The sequence below is a fragment of the Canis lupus genome, chromosome X (genome assembly GCF_011100685.1).
Source record: "Canis lupus familiaris isolate Mischka breed German Shepherd chromosome X, alternate assembly UU_Cfam_GSD_1.0, whole genome shotgun sequence".
Lineage (NCBI taxonomy): Eukaryota > Metazoa > Chordata > Mammalia > Carnivora > Canidae > Canis > Canis lupus.
In genome coordinates, this window is record NC_049260.1 from 76546487 (window position 1) to 76569136 (window position 22650).

Genomic DNA, 22650 nt, shown 5'->3' on the forward strand with positions numbered 1-22650 from the left:
AGAGGCTCCATTACAGGAACCTACGATCAAGACCTGAACCAAATTAGATGCTTATCAGACTGGGACACCCAGGTGCTCCCAAATGTGACTTTTATAAAGGAGAGCACCACTGTCACAGAAATGCTCAACTATGAGGGTGAATGACTCTGAACTGCCCACCCTCTCAATGAGCTCCCCTCCTCCATGACCTGGTCAAGGATTAGAACAGATGCCACTGAGCGTTGCTTCCAAACCATTGTGTGGTTATCACAGCGTACTTAGGCTCTCTGGCTATAAAAAGTCAGTTCCACATGTTGGAAGCTAACTGGGAAAGAAGTGTTTGCTTATTTAGAGGTCCCAGTTACCTTGGAGAAGTGAGAAAACTTGGGAAGAAGGGAAGTGGATCCTCAGCACAAGAATAATGGGAGAGACCAGGGTCTATGTAGGCGGCTCTGTTATGACATCATCAAGATACTGAGGCAGGGGAGAGGTCTTGAGTAGAAGTGAGACCAAGGGCTCAAGCCTACAAGACAAAGCAGGGGGTAGGGGCGAAGGGGCGGGCCTGGGATCCATCAGCCAATCATAGATGGCTGGGGCGTGGCCTGACCCACAGCTTATCACCGCAGGGTCCCAGGTGGGAAGGCTAACCTCGTCCTGTGTGTGGAGCCGCGTGGGTCCGAAGTTCGGCTTTCTTTTGTCTTCAGGCCATCAGGTGAGGAGGACATGTGGTCCTGCTGGAGCCAGAAGACTATGGGGACAGGAGGGCGCAGTGGCTGCGGGGCCGGAGCTGACGGTCTCTCAGGAACTGGAGGAATCGGGTTGGGACTAGCGTTTTGTGACTGCGCCTCCTGGAGAGTCCACGTTTTTGTTTTCTGCAGCGCCGCCTTCTGCGCTTTACAGAGTCCTCGCTGGGTGGGTCCTTGGAAGGCCCAAAAGGGCGGCCCCTCAGAACTGCCGGTACACTGTGGCTGCCAACTGGAGGATGGGAGGACGAGGAGTTTGGGGGGTGCCCGGAATGGGCCGTCTGGGGCCCGGCCCTTCGTGCTTTTCCTTCTTGTGGTCAAAAGGTGGGCTTCGCACCTGACAACAATGATAGTTACCTTAAAATGTAAGCAAACTGCTCCGGACAAACAGGCCCATGCACCCAGCCTTTTCTGATTTGTTGGTCCCTGTTTCCCTCCCTCTGGAGATGGGCATCTGACAGCTCGTTAGGGGAGGGTCTTAGGGTGACCTTGATGGAAGGGAGGCATATTCAGGACTTCTGGCTGCTTGGGGGCCTCACCATTCTGCTCTGGGCACTAGATGTGCCTTACCCCTACCAGGATGGGACCAGGCACGTACTGGACAGCTCGTTTTCCAATCTCTGGGGTCTTCTGTTGTCTCGGCTCGGAAAAATCCAGGATGGTCACAGGGCGCCTCATTTCCTAACCTCTCCTTTTTCAAAGAAAACATGATGTAATAAAATCAACTCTATTTGGCTTATCCTATTCTGCTGAAGTCATTTGGTCTGATCCTAATTAGCTGTGCCTTCTTACAGCATTTACAAACCGGCGCCATAAGGAGCTATTATGAGACATGTAATTAGTTACAGCTGGATTAAATACCCTCCCTCTCTTATTGTAGCTCCTGAATCTGCTATCTTTGGGCAGATAAAGTAGAAAGAAACTAATAACAACTTATGCTACTCTTTTTTATGTACTGCTTCCTACTGCCCAAGAAAAATACCCCCCCCCATTAATTGAATACAAAGTGAATTTGCTCAAATTGATGCTATTTTCTATTAAACCTGGATTTTAGAGCATCTTGGTTTGTAGTGCATCCTGATTCTGTGGCTTTTACTGCCTATCAGAAATGGGGCAGTGGGTGGTCCTGTGAAGATGGTGAAGTAGGGAACGTCAACTCACCTGGCCCCACCAACTTACCTAGGTAACTGTCAGATCATCCTGAACACTACGAATTCGACCTGAGATTTAAAGAGAGAACAGCCAGAATGCTACAGAGAGAATGGTTTTTGCTTCTAGCAAGGTATTAAGGCAGAAATAAATAAAAAAGAATCCAGTAGGAGAGGGACACTGCGAGGAGCTGAGCTGAGGCCGGGAGGCGAAAGCCTCCAGGAGAAGAGAGACCAGCCCCAGAAAAGTGGGAACTTTAAAAATCTGCACTAGATTCTTCCTGGACGGAAAAGCACTTAGGGAAATCAGGCAGAGTCGCAGGAGGGGCAGTGAAGCCTCCAGTTTCCCCGAGTCAAAATAGAGGAAATGTGCCCTGGAGGAAAGCACTCCACAAACTGGACCAAACTCGGTAAAGGGCTACAGCGTGCAGTTGACAGGACATTTGGGAGAAGTCACTTGGTTCGGTGGGTGGCTCGGGATGGAGGTAACTGCCCTGCTGCCTCTGGGGGCCATGAACCTGGGAGCGCAAATCCAGCAGCACAGGGCCCCAGATCCCAGGGCACTTGGTGGACACAGACCATGATCCTGTACTCCCCCCAGGACAGGGGGAGACAGGGAGGGCACAGGACAGCAAGGACTCTCCTGCCCCTGAGTACCCCCAAGATGTGTAGATAAGGATACCTGCACCTGCCCCAGGAGTATCTAGGCCAGTGTGGACTTGGAGACTGCATTAGTTACTAGTGGGGAGCTGACTCCAGAGCTGGAATTCTAGCTGCTGCCAGTGTTGTCGTTCCTCCTTGTTTCACCCTGTGCCTGGGAGGGGTGGGACCACCAGGGGACGAAGGCCTCACAGGATAAACAGCTCCAATTGAGCCTGACACCCAAAGGGGGCAGACATCTTCCCCAGGTACACACACCTAATAATCCGCACAGCAGGCCCCTCCTACAGAACACCAGCTGCAAGAACACGGGAAGAGCAAGTTCTTGACCAAGCAGCACTGGAAAGCTCCAGGGAAAGTCGAGGGATTTATACTATATAGAACTAGAGAGCAACCCTTCTTTTTTTCTTTTTTTCCCTTTTTACAGTACAACTCGTTTTTATATCAGACTAAAAATTTCCAATATTTTTTTCTCTATTCCCACCTTAACTACAATATTTTATCAGCTCTTCATTTTTAAGTTTCTTCCTTTTTGACTTTCATATGTCTACAATTACATGTCTTAGATATATTTTCCACTTCTAGATTCCCTTCAACATACTCAATTTAATTTTGGGAGATATACGAGATTTTTGTTTGCTTTGTGTTTTTTTGTTTCCTCTGCCTCATTTTGTTCTGCAATGGCAGAAGTTAATACCTTCTGAAACACGACCAGCATGCACCCAGAACCATGTAGTATACTGTGCTGGTTCATTCTGTGAGATTATATTCTCTCTTCATTCCCATCGGGCCCCCTTCTTTTGTCTCATTTATGTTTTGGTGGTTCAATGTTCGGGCTTTCTGCAAGTACTGCTGGTTTATATAAATTTGGGACTAAGCATCTTCTAACATACAGAACTTAATATACTCAGAACCAAGAGGATTGCCCTCTAGGACTCAGGTAGACTACATTCTCCCTCCACTACAACTTCATCACCACCACCATCTCCCAGTCCTCCCTGCTTTTTTCTTCTCTTTTTTCTTTTTTTCCTCTTTACTTTTGCTTTCTTCTCTTTTTATTCTTTCTTTTTTTCTTCTTCTTTAGGATTCTTCACCTTTTATTTATTACTACTTTATTTAAAATCTTTTTTTCACTTTAGTGGTCCTTTTGTTTCTTTTGCTATGATCTATATTTTCTGGTCTCTGACCTTGTCAGAATCATCTAGGGTGAAATTTACTCAGGTCAGGGTGGATGTGCTTGACTCAGCCCACTCATATAGCCACACTGCACCAAGCAAAATCACTAGAAGGAAGAACTCACCAGAAAAGAAGGAATCAGAAACAGTACTCTCTGCCACAGGGTTACAGAATATGGATTACAATTCGATGTCAGAAAGCCAATTCAGAAGCACAAGTATAAAGCTACCGATGGCTCTGGAAAAAAGCATAAAGGATTCAAGGGAGTTCGTAAGTGCAGATTTTAGATCTAATCAGGCCGAAATTAATCAATTAAAGGAGATGTAATCCAAATTGGAGGTCCTAACAATGAGGGTTAATGAGGTGGAAGAAAGCGTGAGCAACATAGAAGACAAGTTGATGTCAAGGAAGAAAGCTGAGGAAAAAAGACAAAAACAAAATACCATGAGGAAAGGTTAAGGGAAATAAATGATAGCCTCAGAAGGAAAAAATCTACATATAATTGGGGTTCCAGAAAGCACGAAGAGGGCCAGAGGGCCAGAAAGCATATTTGAACAAATCATAGCTGAGAACTTCCCCAATTTGGGGATGGAAACGGGAATTCAGATCCAGAAGATAGAGAGGTCTCCCCCCCCCCAATCAATATAAACCATTCAACACCTTGGCATTTAATAGTGAAACTTGCAAGTTCCAAAGGTAAAGAGAAAATCCTTAAAGCAGTGAGAGACAAGAGATTCTTAACCTAATATTTCTCCCCGTGTAAGTTAAGAGCAGACCTCTCCACAGAGACGTGGCAGGCCAGAAAGGGCTGGCAGGATATATTTAGGGTACTAAATGAGAAGAACATGCAGCCAAGAATACTATATCCAGCAAGGCTCTCATTCAGAATAGAAGGAGAGGTAAAGAGCTTCCAAGATAGGCAGAAACTGAAAGAATATGTGACCACCAAACCAGCTCTGCAAGAAATATTAAGGGGGACCCTGTAAAAGAAAGAGGAAGCCCAAAGAAATAATCCACAAAACAGGGACTGAATAGGTATTACAATGACACTACATTCATGTCTTTCAATAGTTACTCTGAATGTGAATGGGCTAAATGATCCCATCAAAAGACGCCGGGTTTTGGACTGTATAAAAAAGCAAGACCCATATGTATGCTGTCTACAAGAGACTCATTTTAGACCTAAGGACACCTCCAGCCTGAAAATGAAAGGTTGGAGAACCATTTACCATTCAAATGGTCCTCAAAAGAAATCTAGGGGAGCAGTCCTCAAATCAGATAAATTAAAATTTATCCCAAAGACTGTACTAAGAGATGAAGAGGGACACTGTATCATACTTAAAGAGTCTATCCAACAAGAAGACTTAACAATCATGAATATTTATGTCCCTAATGTGGGAGCTGCCAAGTATATCAATCAATTAATAACCAAAGTAAAGGCATACTTAGATAATAATACACTAATAGTAGGAGATTCCAACATGGCACTTTCTGCAAATGACGCATCTTTTAAGCAGATCATCACCAAAGAAACGAGCTTTAAATGATACACTGGACAAGATGGATTTCACAGATACATACAGAACTTTGCATCTGAGCGCAACTAAATACACATTCTTCTCAAGTGCACATGAAAGTTTCTCCAGAATAGACCACATACTGGGTCACAAATCAGGTCTCAACTGATACCAAAAGACTGGGATTGTCCCCTGCATATTTTCAGACCACAATGCTTTAAAACCAGAACTCAATCACAAGAAGAAATTTGGATGAAACTCAAACATGTGGAGGTTAAAGAGCATCCTGCTAAAAGATGAATGGGTCAAACAGGAAATTAGAGAAGAATTAAAAAGATTCATGGAAAGTAATGAACATAAAGATACAACCATTCAAAATCTTTGGGATACAGCAAAAGTAGTCCTAAGGGGGAAATACATCGCAATACAAGTATCCTTCAAAAAACTGGAAAAACCTCAAATACACAAGCTAACCTCGCACCTAAAGGAACTGGAGGAAAAACAGCAAATAGATCCTACACCCAGCAGAAGAAGAGAGTTAATAAAGACTCGAGCAGAACTCAATGAAATAGAGACCAGAAGAACTGTAGAGCAGATCAACAAAACCAGGAGTTGGTTCTTTGAAAGAATAAGATAGATAAACCATTAGCCAGCCTTATTAAAAAGATAACACTCGGACAGCCTGGGTGGCTCAGCGGTTTAAGTGCCTGCCTTCCGCCCAGGGCGTGATCCTGGAGTCCCAGGATCTAGTCCCACGTCAGACTCCCTGCATGGAGCCTGCTCTTCCCTCTGCCTGTGTCTCTGCCTCTCTCTCTCTCTGTCTCTCATGAATAAATAAATAAGATATTTTTTAAAGGGGATCCCTGGGTGGCGCAGCGGTTTGGCGCCTGCCTTTGGCCCAGGGCGCGATCCTGGAGACCTGGGATCGAATCCCACATCAGGGTCCCGGTGCATGGAGCCTGCTTCTCCCTCTGCCTATGTCTCTGCCTCTCTCTCTTTCTCTCTCTGTGACTATCATAAATAAATAAAAATTTTTAAAAAAAGATATTTTTTTAAAAAAAGACTCAAATTAATAAAATCATGAATGAAAAAGGAGAGATCACAAACAATGCTAAGGAAATACGAACGAATTTAAAAACATATTATTAGCAGCTATATGCCAACAAATTAGGCAATCTAGAAGAAATGGATGCATTTCTGGAAAACCACAAATTACCAAACCTGTAACAGGAAGAAATAGAAAACCTGAACCAGCCACTAACCAGGGAGGAAATTGAAGCAGTCATCAAAAACCTCCAAAGACACAAAAGTCCAGGGCCAGAGGACTTCCCAGGGGAATTCTATCAAACATTTAAAGAATAAATAATACCTATTTTAAAGAAGAAATAATACAAAGATAAACTCAAAATGCATGAAAGATCTAAGTGTCAGACAAGAATCCATCAAAATCCTAGAGGAGGACACAGGCCACACCCTTTTTGAACTTGGCCACAGCAACTTCTTGCAAGATACATTCATGAAGGCAAGAGAAACAAAAGCAAAAATGAACTGTTGGTACTTCATCAAGATAAGAAGCTTCTGCCCAGCAAAAGAAACAGTCAACAAAAGTAAAAGCCTACAGAATGGGAGAAGACATTTGCAAATGACCTATCAGATCAAGGGCTAGTTTCCAAGATCTATAAAGAACTTATTAAACTCAACACCCAAGAAGAAAAAAAAAACAATCCAATCATAAAATGGGCAAAAGACATGAACAGAAATCTCAGAGAGGAAGACATAGACATGGCCTCAAGCGCATGAGTAAACGTTCCACATCACTGGCCATCAGGGAAATACAAATAAAAACCACAATGAGATACTACCTCACACCAGTGAGGATGGTGAAACTTAACAAGACAGGAAACAACAAATGTTGGAGGGGATATGGAGAAAGGGGAACCCTCTTGCACTGTTGGTGGGAGTGTGAACTGGTGCAGCCACTCTAGAAAATTGTGTGGAGTTTCCTCAAAGAGTTAAAAATAGAACTGCCCTACGACCCAGCAATTGCACTGCTAGGGACTTACCCCAAAGATACAGATGCAGTGAAATGCTGAGACACCTGCACCCCAGTGTTTATAGAAGCTATATCCACAATAGCCAAACTGTGGAAGGAGCCTCGCTGTCCATTGAAAGATGAGTGGATAAAGAAGATGTGGTCTATGTATACAATGGAATATTACTCAGCCATTAGAAATGACAAATACCCACCATTTGCTTCAATATGGGTGGAACTGGAGGGTATTATGCTGAGTGAAATAAGTTAACTGGAGAAGGACAAACATTATATGGTGTCATTCATTTGGGGAATATAAAAAATAGTGAAATGGAATGAAGGAGAAAGGAGAGAAAATGAGTGGAAATATCAAAGAGGGTGACAGAACATGAGAGACTCCTAACTCTGTTAAACAAACAAGGGGTAGTGGGCGGGGGTTGGGGTGACTGGGTGATGGGCACTGAGGGGGGCACATGGCGGGATGAGCACTGGGTGTTATGCTGTATGTTGGCAAATTGAACTCCAATAAAAAAAAGATTTAAAAAAAACCCCTAAATTCTCAAGACTAAGTATCTTGGCCAGTTGAGGGATAACTGTATTGATGGAACTTTTCTATCTCCTCACTATATCAATGTCAATATGCTGCTTATGATAATGTACTAATGTTCTGCAAGATATTACAATTTGAGGAAACTGAGTAAAGGGTAAAAGGAATCTCTATGTATTTTTTATTACAACTACATGTAAATTTACAAGGATCTTAAAATGAAGTGTTTAATCTTAAAAAGTGAGAGGAAAATAATCATGGTTTCCGATTATCAAAAAAATAGTGTTAACATTCTGTAGTGGAAATGGGGTGAGACAGATTTGTTAACTCAAAAGGAATATTGCAAAATGCTTTTCCAGCCTGTGTGTTTATGAATAAACATATATATACAATTATATATATATATATATAATTGTATAATACTACCATATATACCTTTACCATTATAGATATCCTCAGTAACCAGTACTTTCTGCAGATGATCTCATTTTCTCCTTACCACAATCCTCAATCATTTTTTGTCTTTAATTGCCTCCTCAGTAACAATAAATTTATTCACTTTATTATTTTTATTTTGTTATTATTTTATGAATATATATTACACATATATATGTGTTCATGTGTATATGTGTGTCTATGTATATACATTTATAAATATATATATACACATACATATCCAAATAAAAGTACCCACTTACTGAATACCTATTATAACAATGGTTACAGCAAAGAGGCCACAACCTTCAGGGACTACAATACCACAGCTAAAATAACAAGGATCACAAGTCCAAGCAGTCAATGCCAGGCAGTTATCCTCCTAAAACCACCAGCACCAGTCAAACCTCAGCAATCACCAATCCAGTGCACAGCATAGAGCATTTACCTTCCAGTAGAAGCAAATGAGGGTCCAGAAGAAGCCATCTGAATTCTAGGAGCCTTTTCTCCAGTGCCAAGGCCAAATAAGCCACCAATGACTCTTGTCTCCCCACCCCACCCTTCAACCATTTATGTGCCTAATATCATAATAGAATGACTTGGTGAATGGCAAGGCCATTGTGAGAAACTGCTTTGTCAACAGTACAGTCAGAGGGTAATGAACTAAGCAAAGCCGGGTGTGGATGGATCCAATGAGGATGGCCAAACCAGCTATACACAGATAAAGGCCCTACATATTTCCACATATCTGAGTGTACAGTAAGCAAACTGAAAGTACCAGATAGATTTGGCAATAGAGTTTTTCCTCTCACTCTCAACTTAAAACACAATATATGAGTACATCACATTTAATCTAGTGTGTCCCTTTGATGCAGCCACTGGAAGAAATAGGATAGATCTCCACCTATAATTTGATGCAGATATCAAGACTGATGATGCCAAACATACAGCAAAAAGATATGTAAAAGTTTATTATTCATATAATGAGGCTACTAGGGAGAGCATGGTGGAACTCACAAGCATGTTAAAAAATGTATTGAAAAAAATGTATTGAGAAAATAAGGAAAGGAGACTGACTTGGGATTTTTAAGGTATTTAAGGGGTGGGGACAGAGTAAGGATTTCTGTATGTAGGCTCATGTGGCTTGGTTCTCCACCTGGTGCTAAAGAAGGGTGCATTTAAAAGCTTACCAGATATGGGGCAGAAGAGAGAGACAGAGGTGAGGTTTAAAAGTTGTCACCAGTCAAATATTAAAAAAGGGAGCTTTAGCTGATTTTCCTAATACATGGAAACAAACACAGAGGGTTAAACAAAATAAGGAGTCAGAGGAATATGTCACAAATTAAAGAATAGGACAAAATCACAGCAATAGCATTAAATGAAATGGAGATGATCAATATGCCTGATAGAGAATTCAAAGTAAAGGTAATAAAGATATTTACTGGACTTGAGAAATGAGTGGAGGATCTCAGTAAAATCTTCAAGAAAGATATAGAAAATATTTTAAAATAATCAGAAATGAAGAGCTTATTAACTGAAATTAAAAATACACTAGAGGAGATAAAAAGTAAACTAGAGGAAGCACAAGAATGGATCAGTGAGCTGGAAGAGAGAGTAATGGAAAGTAATCAAACTGAATAGGAAAGTTTTTAAAAATTATTTTAAAAATAAGAATAGATTAAGGGAACTCAGTACCACCATCAAGAGTAATAACATTTGCATTATAGGAATTCCAGAAGAAGAGAGAGAAAAGAAGGTAGAAAACTCATTTGAAGAAACAATCACTGAAAAATTCCCTAATCTAGGAAGGAAACAGACATCCAGATCCAGGAGGCACAGAGAGCTCCCAGCAAAATCAATACAAGGAGGTCCACACCAAGATATAATAATTAAAATGGCAAAAAGTGATAATAAAGAGAGAATTTTAAATGAAATAAAATAACAAGAAAACAGTTACGCACAAGAGAAATCCATAAGGCTATCAGCTGATTCTTCAGCAGAAGCTTTTCAGGCCAGAAGGGAGTTTTATGATATATTCAAAGTGCCAGAAGGAAAATAACCTGCAACCAAGAATACCCAATCCAGCAAGGCTATCATTCAGAGTATAAGGAGAAAAAACTTCCCAAAGAAAAGTTAAAGGGGATTCCTGGGGGGTTCAGCGTTTTAGCACCTGCCTTCAGCCCAGGGCATGATCTTGGAGTCCTGGGATCAGGTCCCATATCAGGACTTGCATGGAGCCTGCTTCTCCTTCTGCCTCTCTATCTCTCATGAATAAATAAATAAAATCTTTTAAAAAAGAAAAAAAAAGTTAAAGGAATTCATCACTAAACTAACCTTACAAGAAATGTTAAATGGGGCTTCTTTGAGTGGAAAGGAAAGGCCATAATCAGGGGTAAGAAAATTAAGAGAGGAAAAAAACCCTCAAAAGAACATACAAACATAATGAATGTAATATATTAAGTACTTATAAAACCAGTACAGAGGTTAAAGCACAAAAGCAGTAAAATCAATCATATCTATAAAAATCAGGCAAAGGAGTCACAAAATAAAAGGTTGTAAAGAATGACATGTGCATGAAACATGGAAGAAGGGAGTATAGATTTAGTGCTTTTAGAATGGGTTCAAATTTAAGTGACCATCAATTTAATATAGAGTGCTATATGCATAGGAAGTTATATATTAACCTAATGATAATAAAATGTCTATAATAGATATGCAAGAAATAAAGCCATCCAAACATATCACTAATGTAAGCAATCAAATTAAAAAGGAAGAGCGTAAGAGAAGAAAGGAACAGAGAAGAACTACAAAGAAACTGTAAAAGAAGTAACAAAATTGCAATAAGGACATATCTATCAATAATAACTTTGAATATAAATGGATTAAGTGCTCCATTCAAAACACATAGAGGAACTGAATGAATAAAAAAATACAGCTATGAAACTAGAAATTAATCACAACAAAAAAAGTGGAAAGGACACAAATACATGGAGGTTAAATAACCTGCTACTAAATAATGAGATAACCAGGAAATGAGAGTAATGAAGAAATACATGGAGATGGATGAAAATGACAACACAATGGTCCAAAATCTTTGGGATACACCAAAAGTTGCTCTAAGAGAGAAAATGATAACAGTGAAAGCCTACCTCAAGAAGTAAGAAAAATCTCAGATAACCTAGCCTTACACTTAAAGGAGCTAGACAAAGATCAAACAAAGCCGCTAGAAGGAAGGAAATAATGAAGATAGAGCAGAAATAATGAAATAGCGACTAAAAATACAATAGAACAGATCAAGGAAACCAGGAACTTGTTCTTTGAAAACATCAACAAGGTTTATAAATCTTTATACAGATTCATAAAAAAAAGACAGAATCTAATAAAATCAGAAATGAAAGAGGAGAAATAACAACGGACACCACAGAAATACAAAGGATTATAAGAGAATATTGTGAAAAAATATGTGACGACAAATTGGAAAACTAGAAGAAATAGATAAATTCCTAGAAACATTTGGCCTTTGAAAACCAAATCAGGAAGAAACAGAAAATGTGAACATAATAAGTATTAGCTGTAAAAGTGAATCACTAATCAAAAAAACTGCCAGCAAACAAAAGTCTAGGACCATATGTCTTCACAGGTGAATTCTACCAAACATTTAAAGAAGAGTTAATACCTATTCACCTCAAACTTTTCCAAAAAATACAAAAGGAAGAAGAGATTCCTAATTCATTATATGAGGCCAATATTGCTGATATTGGAGTTCTGATACCAAAACAAAATAAAGAAATTTCAAAAAAATAAAAGAAAGGAGGGGCACCTGAGTGCCTCAGCCAGTTAAGCATCTGCTTTCAGTTTAGGTCATGATATTGGGGTCCTGGGATCAAGCCCCACATTTGGCTTCCATGCTCAGCAGAGACTCTGCTTCTCCCTCTCCCTCTCCTTCTCCTCCCTGCTCATGCCAGTCTTTCTCTCTCTCAAATAAATAAGCAAAATATTTTTTAAAAGGAAGGGAATTGAAAGGAAAAGGATAAAAAGGAAAAGAAAACTGCAGGCCAATATCTCTGACAAACGGATGCAAAAATCCTCGAAAAAATATAAGCAAATCAAATCCAAAAATGCATTAGAAAATAGTTCACTACAATCAAGTAAAGTTTATTCCAGGGATGCAAAGGTGGTTTAATACTCTCAGTCAATGTGATACATCACATTACTAAAAGAAAGGATAAAAAACATGTTATCTTTTCAATAGATGCAAAAAAGTGCTTGACAAAGTACGAAATCCATTCATGATAAAAACTCACATCTATCAAGGTTGTGACAATATTGTGTCACAATCCCTACATATACAAAATTCACTCAAAACATGTTTGTCGTTGCCTAAAGAAATGGTAAATTTAAGTGAATGTCTGGAAAAGCTGTTGCATATATCTACCATTTGAAAAAGCAGAACAGTTAGTTCATAACTTATACTAGGATTCTGAAGCAGTGTCGGCACAAACCTGCATTAAGTTGGCCTCCTAAAATTGTCATACCATCTCATGTAATAAAATTATCCATAAGAGAAAGTAGTTGAGTCTGAAAATAATTGGTGAGAAGGCATGAAGCTCTGTTTATATAAATCATCTTTGTATTTAAACAGAAGTTTGTAATAGAAAGGCTTTTTGGTAACCAGAAGGAGCCCAAGACAGAGACAGTGGGTTGAACTCTGTACCAAAGGACAGTGTACTGGAAATAATTTACTCCAATGCCCACAGTGCTACCTGTGATGACCAAAGAGCTGAGGGGATAAGACACTTCTCAGCAAATTCCTGCTTTGGCAAAAGATTCAGAGTCAAGAAAGTAGCTCACTATGTCTTGACTCTTTGGAAGATCCCCTGGAAGTTTCCTCAGTCACATCCCTAGAAAATTAGAGCAAAGTGACATAAGCATATCAGTGACATACATCTGACCCAACATAGGCAATGTGTGCAGACTGATCAATAGAGACCAAAGACCCTGGCAGAACTTCTTTTTAAGAAGTAGAACATGTAGGGGGAAAAGTCAGTCCATGGGGTTTATGGTAAGGTAATGGTGCCCTTCCTTAACACCTTTTCCTGAGGTGCTCCCAATCAAATCATTAAGAGTTTTAATAGTTAAGCTGTTTGTAAACATGGGCTGTTGTGGCTAGATTTAAAAGATGAGATTACCCATACATTTATTTGGGTCACTAAGTAGAATGCTGAATGGGTTATTTTCTGCTTAAATTCACACCTTGCCACAGCAGCAAAGCCAAGTGGAAAGGAAGAAGCTGAAGAGTTCTCCCCTTTATTCTTGAGTTAATCTCTGTATCACACATATCCTCTGCCAAGTGTTCCAGATGATCTCAGAGGCATCTCTGCATTTAGATCCACACCACTTTCATGAGATATCTTGACATCAAAGTTGTGGAACTCAAAACTGCCAGGGAAGTTGGTCCAAGTATAATTTCTCCTATACAGAAGTCATGTCTATTGACAGAAACCTGGATCTAGACAAGGGAGAAACCTCAAGATGGCAGCCATGACATGCATGAAGCAGAGAAAATAGTTCTTTTTTTTTTTTTTTTTAGAAAAGCAATTTATTCCATTATAAGCACTTACACAGTCATGGAGAGTAACAGGACTGCTGGTGAAACAGGTCACCCAAAATAGAGATGGTACCAAATTAGTGGTCAAGGACTAACTCCTAAAAAAAAAAAGCAACTCTTATCCAGGATTAATTTAATTTTAAAAACAAATACAAGGTATCAATTCACTCTTCTCAACTCAACTGCACAGTCTACCTGTGGTATAACAGGTAAAATCATACATCTTTACAACTTGGTGGTCCCAAGTTTTTAAAAAAAACCATTTCACAGAGAGGAAAGAAATATGAAAACAGCTCAAGAAATACACTAACAAGCAAAAATATATGGGGAAAGAGGAACACATAGTTTTGACTTAACTGAAAAAACTGAGAGGGAACTGGCCTACATAGGAAAATGTGCATTCTGGAAAGTCAGGTGTGAAGATTTTAGAATAGAAATTTAAAATGACTTGAATCTCCCCTATTTCCTGAATAAAATAACATCTTGTGGTATTTGTATTTCATGGCTCAGACACCTACCTCACTTGGCTCTATTCCTTCCTCACTTTAGCCTTTACTTAAAGGGGTCTGAAAAACTTGGAGATTTGGCCTAAGAAGAAAAATAACCACACACAATATTCCCCTTTCTGTGGCTAGACCTTTAGACCTTTTTTTTATGATAGTCACACACACACAGAGAGAGAGAGAGAGAGAGAGAGAGAGAGAGAGAGAGGCAGAGACATAGGCAGAGGGAGAAGCAGGCTCCATGCACCGAGAGCCCGACGTGGGATTCGATCCCGGGCCTCCAGGATCGCGCCCTGGGCCAAAGGCAGGCGCCAAACCACTGCGCCACCCAGGGATCCCCCTTTAGACCTTTATTACTAGAAAATTCCTAAATAAAATTTAAATATAAGTCTGTGGCTTTACTGAATAAAGTCCCCCAGTTAATATTTAGAAAACACCCTCTGTTTGGGCTAATAACATTGTTGATGGTATTTATCATAGAGGGATAGCCAAACAAAGTCTGTGTCTCTAAACCAGTGTTAAATCAATCTCAGGGTTGAGAGGGGAATAAAGGGGGAGTCTAAAATCACAAGAAGTGCAGACATATCTAGGACCTTTGTCCTTCTGGATCCACACTTCCTTCAGGTTCTTCATCATTATAATGGATTATTTCGTTTTGGGGGGTTGAGTATTGTAAGTTCTTTACATATTTTGAACACTCACCCTTTATTGTACGTGTCATTTGGATATATCTTCTCCCATTCAGTAGGTGGCCTTTTAGTTTTGTTGTTTCATTCACTCTGCAGAAGCTTTGTATTTTTATGAAGTCCCCAAAGTTTATTGTTGCTTTTATTTCCCTTGCCTCAGGAGACATATCTAGAAAAATATTGCTGTGACCAATGTCAGGAACATTTCTGCCTGTGCTCTCATATAGAATATTTATGGCTTCAGGTTTCACATTTAGGTTTTTAATCCATTTTGAGATACTTATGTGTATGATAAAAGAAAATGGTCCAGTTTCATTCCTTTTTTATTTTATTGAAGTTTGATTTGCCAACATATAGTATAACACCCAGTGTTCATCCCATCAAGTGCCCTCCTCAGTGCCTGTCCTTTGTATGTAGCTATCAAGATTTCTCAACACCACCTCTTGAAAGACTGTCTTTTTCCCATTGTATATTATTTCTCTTTTGCCAAAGATTAATTGACCATATAATTGTGGGTTTATTTCTGGGTTGTTTATTCTGTTCTTTAAAAAAATATTTTATTTATTTATTCCTGAGAGACACAGAGAGAAGCAGAGACATAGACAGAGGAAGAAGCAGGCTCCTCACAGGGAGCCCAATGTGGGACTTGATCCTCAGACCAGGATCACGCCCTGAGCCAAAGGCAGAAACTCAACCACTGAGCCACCCAGGCGTCCTTGTATATTCTGTTCCATTGATGTATGTGTCTATTTTTATGCTGGCACCATATGCTTTGATTGTTATAGTTTTGTAATTTAATTTCAAGCCTAGAATTGTGATACCTTCAGCTGTTTTTCATTTTCAAAATTTCTTTGGCATTATGGAGTCTTGTTTGGTTTCAAATAAATTTTAGGATTGTTTATTATAGTTCTGTGGAAAATGCTGGAGGTATTTGATAAGGATTGCATTAATGTGCAGATTGCTTTGGGTAGCATAGACAATTTTTTCTTTTTTTAAGATTTATTTATTTATTCATAAGAGACACAGGGAGAGGCAGAGGGAGAAGCAGACTTCCCACAGGGAGACTGATGCGGGACTCGATCCCGCATCCTGGGATCATGCCCTGACATTTTAACAACATTTGTTCTTCTATAGGCATGGAATATCTTTCCATTTCCTTGTGTCATCTTCAATTTCTTTCTCTAATGTTTTATAGTTTTCAGAATCCAGGCCTTTCACCTCTTTGGTTAGGTTTGTTCATAGATATCTTATTATATTTGGTGCAATAAATGGGATTATTTTCTTAATTTCTCTTTCTGCTACTTCATTATTAGTACAGAAGAGTACAACAGATTTTTCTACATTGATTTGGTATTTTACAAATTTACTGAATTCATTTTCAGTTCTAGTAGTTTTTTTGGTAGAGTCTTTGGGATTTTCTTTCTTTTTTTTTTTAAAAAAAAGATCTTATTTATTTATTCATGAGAGACAGAGAGGCAGAGACACGGGCAGAGGGAGAAGCAGGCTTCATGCAGGGAGCCTGATGTGGAACTCGATCCTGGGACTTCAGGATCACGCCCTGGGCTGAAGGCAGGCGCTAAACCAATGAGCCACCCAGGGATCCCCCTGGGATTTTCTATAGATAGTATTATGTAATCTGCAAGTAGTGAAAGTTTTACTACTACCTCACGATTTGGATGCCTTTTACTTTCTTTTTGTTGTCTGACTCCTGTAGCTAGAACTTCCAGTACTATATTGAATAAAAGTGGTAAGAGTGGACACCCTTGTCTTGTTCCTGACCTTAGCTGGAAAGCTCTCAGTATTTTCCCATTGAATATGATGTTCATTGTGGGTTTTTCGTACATGGCCTTTTTTATGTTGAGATATGTTCCCTATTGCTGAGGGCTTTTGTCATGAATGGAGGTTGTACTTTTATCAAATGCTTTTTCTGAATGTATTGAAATGATCATATTTTTTTTTATCCTTTCTCTTACCGATATGATGTATCGCATTGATTGATTTGTGAATATTGAGCCATGCTTGCAGCCCAGGAATAAACCTTACTTGACAATGGTGAATGATTTTTTTTAAATCTATTATTGGACTCAGATTGCTAGTATTTTATTGAGGACTTTTGCATCCAAGCATCAGACATATTGGCCTGTATTTCTCTTTTGTGGTGTCTTTACCTGGTTTTGGTATCAGCATAATACTGGCCTCATAAAATGAATTTGGAAGTTTTCCTTTCTCCTTCATTTTTCAGAACAGTTTGGCATAAATAGGTATTAACTCTTTCTTAAATATTTGGTAAAATTTGTCTATGAAGCAATCTGATCCTGAGCTTTGGTTTGTTGGGAGTTTTTTGATTACTGATTCAATTTCATTGCTGGTAATTTGTATGTTCAAATTTCTATCTCTTTTTGCTTCAGTTGTGGTAATAATTTTCTGGGAATTTATCCATTTCTTCTAGTTCGTCAAATTGTTGGCATGTAATTTTTTCATAATGTTTTCTTACAATCCTTTGTATTTCTGTGTTGGTTGTTATTTATCCTCTTTCAGTTATTTTATTTTATTTTTTCAGTTATTATTTTATTTGGGAATATCTCTCTGTGTATTAAATATTGTAATATTTTTATTTCAATTCTGGGTAGTTAACATATATGGTAAAATTGGTTTCAGGTGTAGAATTTAGTGATTTATCACTTATGTATAACATCCAGTGCTCATTACAAGTGACCTCCTTAATACCCATCACCCATTTAACCTTTCTTCTGCCTACCTCCCTCCACCAACCCTCAGTTTGTCCTCCATAGTTAAGGGTGTCTTATTGTTTGCTTCCCTATTTTTCCCTTTCCTTTTGTTCATTTGTTTTTTCTTCTAAATTTCACATAAGATTGAAATTATATGGTATTTGTCTTTCTCTGAGTCTTATTTTCCTTAGCATAATACGTTCTAGCTCCAACCACTTTGTTGCAAATGGCAAGATTTTATCCTTTTTTATGGTGTAATAATATTCCATTGTATAGATACACTACTTCTTTATCTTTTCATCAGTAAATGGTATTTGGGCTCTTTTCATAATTTGGCTATTGTTGATAGTGCTGCTATAAACATCAGAGTGCATGTACACCTTCAAATCAGAATTATTTTGTATTTGGATAAATACCTAGTAGTGCAATTATTGGGTAGTTCTATTTTTAACTTTTTGAGGCAGCCCCATATTGTTTTCCACAGTGGCTGCACTAGTTTCCATTCCTTCCAAAAGTGTGAGAGGGTTCCCCTTTCTCTACATCCTCACCAAAAACCTTATAATGGCTTCTATTTTTATTTCCCTGATGATAAGTGATATTGAACATCTTTTCAGCCTGTTAGCCATCTGTATGTCTTCTTTGGCAAAATGTCTATTCATGTCTTCTGCCCCTTTAACTGGATTATTTACCTTTGGGGTGTTGAATTTTATAAGTTCTTTATAGATTTTGGATACAAACCCTTTAACAGATATGTCATTTGCAAATATCTTCTCCCATTCTATAGGCGGCCTTTTACTTTTGTTCACTGTTTCCTTTGCTGTGCAAAAGCTATTTATCTTGATGAAGTCCCAATAGTTCATTTTTGTTTTAGTTTCCCTTGCCTCCCAAGATGAGTCAAACAAGAAGTTACTATGGCCAATGTCAGAGAGGTTGCTGCTTGTGTTCTCCTCTAGAATTTTGATGGTTTCCTGTCTCACATTTAGGTCTTTCATCCATTTTGAATTTATTTTTTCTGTATGCTGTAAGAAAGAGGTACCATTTCATTCTTTTGTATGCAGCTGTCTCGTTTTCCTAACATCATTTATTGAAGAGACTTTTTTCCATTGGATATTCTTTCCTGCTTTGTGGAAGATTAGTTGACCAGACAGTTTCAGGTCCATTTCTGGGTTTTCTATTCTTTTTCATTGATCTATGTGTCTGTTTTTATGCTAGTACCATACTGTCTTGATTACTACAGCTTTGTAATATGGCTTGAAATCCAGAATTGTGTTGTCTCCAGCATTGCTTTTCTTTTTCATGAAAAGGCTATTTGGGGTGTTTTGTGGTTCTTTAAAAAAAACAGGCTTTTATTTTTTTAAGATTGTATTTATTTATGAGAGAGAGAGAGAGAGAGAGAGAGAGAGGCAGAGACACAGGCAGAGGGAGAAGCAGGCACCATGCAGGGAACCTGACATGGGACTCAACCCTGGGTCTCCAAGATCAGGCCCTGTACTGAAGGCGGCGCTAAACCTCTGAGCCACCTGGGCTGCCCTGTTTTGTGGTTCTGTACACATTTTAGGATAGTTTGTTTTAGTTCTGTGAAAAATGCTGGTGGCATTTCGATAAAGATTACATTAAATGTGTAGATTACTTTGGGTAGTATAGACATTTTAACAATATTTGTTCTTCTAATCCATGAGCATGGAACATTTTTCCATTTCTTTGTGTCTTCCTCAACTTCTTTCATGAGTGTTCTATAGTTTTCTGAGTACAGATCCTTTGCCTCTTTGGTTAGGTTTATTCCTATGTATCTTATGGATTTTGGTGCAATTGTAAATGGGATCAACTCCACAATATTGTTCGTGTAGAGAAATGCAACTGATTTCTGTACATTGATTTCATATCCTGCCACTTTGCTGAATTCCTGTATGAGTTCTAGCAATTTTGAGGTGGGGTCTTTTGTGTTTTCCACATAGAATATCATGTCATTTGCAGAGTGAGAGTTTGACTTCTTCTTTGCTGATTTGAGTGCTTGTTACTTATTTGTTTTGTCTGATTGCCAAGGGACTAGTACTATGTTAAATAAAAATGAGTGGACATCCCTGTCTTGTTCCTGACTGTAGAGGAAAAGCTCTCAGTTTTTCTCCATTGAGGTTATTTGCTGTGGGTCTTTCATATATGGTCTTTATGATGTTGAGGTTTGTTCCCTCTATCCCTACTTCATTGAGGGTTTTTACCAAGAATGGATACTTTACTCTGTTGAATGCTTCTTCTGCATCTATTGAGAGGATCATATCATTTTATCCTTTTTAAAATTAATGTATGTATACTGTTAATTGATTTGCAGATATTGAATAACCCTGCAATCCAGGAATAAATCCTACTTAATTGTGGAGAATAATTTGTTTAATGCGCTGTTGGATCCAATTTGCTAGTATCTTTTTGAGAAGTTTTGCATTCATGTTCATTAAGAATATTGGCCTATAATTCTCCATTTTAGTGGGGTCTTTGCCTTGTTTTGAAGTCAAGGTAATACTGGCCTCATGGAATGAGTTTGGAAATTTTCCTCCATTTCTATTTTTTAAAAGATTTTATTTATCCATTCATTTTTCGATGGACACAGAGGCTCCTTCCACCACTTGCTTCAACATGGATAGAACTGGAGGGTATTATGCTGAGTGAAGTAAGTCAATCAGAGAAGGATGAACATTATATGGTTTCATTCATTTGGGGTATATAAAAAATAGTGAAAGGGATTAAAGGGGAAAGGAGAGAAAATGAGTGGGAAATATCAGAGAGGGTGACAGAACATGAGAAACAAAATTATGGGAAATGAACAAGGGGTAGTGGAAGGGGAGGTGGGCAGGGAAATGGGGCGACTGGGTGGCAGTGAGGGGGGGAACTTTGGATGAGCACTGGGTGTTATACTACATGTTGGCAAATCAAACTCCAATAAAAATATATTTAAAAGATTTTATTTATTTATTCATAAGAGACACAAAGAGAGAGGCAGAGACATAGGCAGAGGGAGTAGCAGGCTCCAGGCAGGGAGCCCAATGCGGAAATTGATCCCAGAACTCCAGGATCACGCTCTGAGCCAAAGGCAGACATGCTCAACCGTTGAGCCACCCAGGCATCCCTCCTCCATTTCTATTTTTTAAAATAGATTGAGAAGTGTAGCCATTAACTCTACTTTATATGTCTAGTAGAATTCGCCTGTGAAGCTATTTGACCCTGGACTTTTGTTTATTGGGAGAGTTTTGATTACTGGTTCGATTTCTTTGCTTGTTATGAGTCTGTTCAAATTTTCTATTTCTTCCTCTTTCAGTTTTGGTAGTTTATATGTTTCTAGGAATTTAGCCATTTCTTCCAGATTGTGGTTTGTTGGCATATACATTTTTCATAATATTGTCTTATAATTGTTTGTATTTCTGTGGTCTTGGTTGTGATCTCCCCTCTTTCATTCATGATTTTACTCATTTGGGTCCTTTTCTTTTGATAAGTCTGTGACCCAGTATGTGATCTACTCTGGAAGTATATTTCAATACTTGTCTACCTCAAGAAGCAAGAAAAGTCTCAAATACACCTGAAACTTACACTTAAAAGGATCTAGAAAAGGAATAGCAAATAAAACATAAAACCAAAAAAAAAAAAAAAAAAAAAAAAAAAAAAAAAAAAAAAAAACATAAAACCAGCAAAAGAAGGGAAATAATAAAGATTAGAGCAAAATTAAACAACATAGAAACTAAACTAAAAAAAAAAACACTAGGGATCCCTGGGTGGCGCAGCGGTTTAGCGCCTGCCTTTGGCCCAGGGCGCGATCCTGGAGACCCGGGATCGAATCCCATGTCGGGCTCCCAGTGCATGGAGCCTGCTTCTCCCTCTGCCTGTGTCTCTGCCTCTCTCTCTCTCTCTCTCTCTCTCTCTCTCTGTGTGTGACTATCATAAATAAATAAAAATTAAAAAAAAAACACTAGAACAGATCAATGAAACTAAGCTGGTTCTATGAAAGAATTAATAAAATTCTATTCCTTTTTCAGTTTTAGTAGTTTGTATGTTTCTAGGAAATATATATGTTAAGTCATCTGATCCAGTGTATAATTCAAAGGCATTATTTCCTTGTTGATTTTTTGCTTGATCTGTCCACTGTTGTAAGTGGGGTGTTCAGGGAACGGCTGAGTCAGCTGAGGGTGCCGCTGGAGGAAGTAGGGGCTGAGAGAGCACCTGAATACACAGAGCCTCTGGGGGAGCTGCAGCAGAGCCTCAAGATCTTCATTCAGGTGACAGGGATCTACAAGGGCTTCTGTCTGGACGTGATCCGGAATAAGTACGAATGTGAGCTGCAGGGAGCCAAACAGCACCCGGAGAGCAAGAAGCTGCTGTTCCACCACACGCTGCAGGGGGAGCTGCAAGAGCAGATCCAAAGGCTGGAAGAGGACCGCCAGAGCCTGGACATCAGCTCTGAGTGGTGGGATGACAAACTGCACGTCAGAAGCAGCGCAAAGACCTGGGACTCCCTGCCACCCAGCAAGAGGAAGAAGGCACCTCTCATTTCTGGTCCTTACATCGTGTATATGCTGCAAGAGATCAACATCCTGGAGGACTGGACAGCCATCAAAAAGGCTACGGCAGCTGTGTCCCCTCAGAAGAGAAAAGCAGATGGACCATGACCCTGCTCTTCAGAGCCAAGGGCCCCCTTGGAGCAGCTGGCAGCAAACCCAGGATTTGCGTTTTCCTCCTATGGGAAGGCAGATTGACAAGCCCCTCGGGGTCTGCCCGGCCAGCTTCCCAGTGCTGCTGCATGGCCTTCCCCTCCAGCTATCACTGGTCTGTACTCCTCTGCCCTCCTTGGGGCCTGCACAGCTGTGGCCCAGAGCTGCCTCAACCAGACAAGACTGTCTTCCCTGT

At 39.4% G+C, this 22650-nt stretch overlaps 1 protein-coding gene and 1 long non-coding RNA gene across 2 annotated transcripts; one reads left to right on the plus strand and one right to left on the minus strand.

Annotated features, from left to right (window-relative positions):
- Nucleotides 1–272: 272 nt before the first annotated feature.
- On the minus strand, nt 273–8764 carry LOC119868220. The gene is made up of 4 exons (XR_005385976.1): nt 8686–8764; nt 1902–1942; nt 1321–1413; nt 273–1059 (listed from the first exon to the last, which is right to left on the minus strand). It is a non-coding gene; the product is annotated as an uncharacterized LOC119868220 (long non-coding RNA).
- A 2514-nt stretch (nt 8765–11278) lies between these two features.
- On the plus strand, nt 11279–22544 carry LOC119868323 (breast cancer metastasis-suppressor 1 homolog). Its single transcript, XM_038588820.1, has 2 exons — nt 11279–11394; nt 21899–22544. The coding sequence occupies exons 1-2, from the start codon at nt 11279–11281 to the stop codon at nt 22410–22412; spliced, it is 630 nt and encodes a 209-aa protein (XP_038444748.1). The 3' UTR covers nt 22413–22544.
- Nucleotides 22545–22650: the final 106 nt, after the last annotated feature.

What these genes read in the sequence shown, in the direction of transcription:
- LOC119868323 (XM_038588820.1), top strand. Translation starts at nt 11,279, where the DNA reads ATGAAGAAATACATGGAGATGGATGAAAATGACAACACAATGGTCCAA. An exon ending in GTGAAAGCCTACCTCAAGAA is followed by an intron (nt 11,395 to 21,898) that starts GTAAGAAAAATC and finishes CACTGTTGTAAG; the next exon opens with TGGGGTGTTCAGGGAACGGC.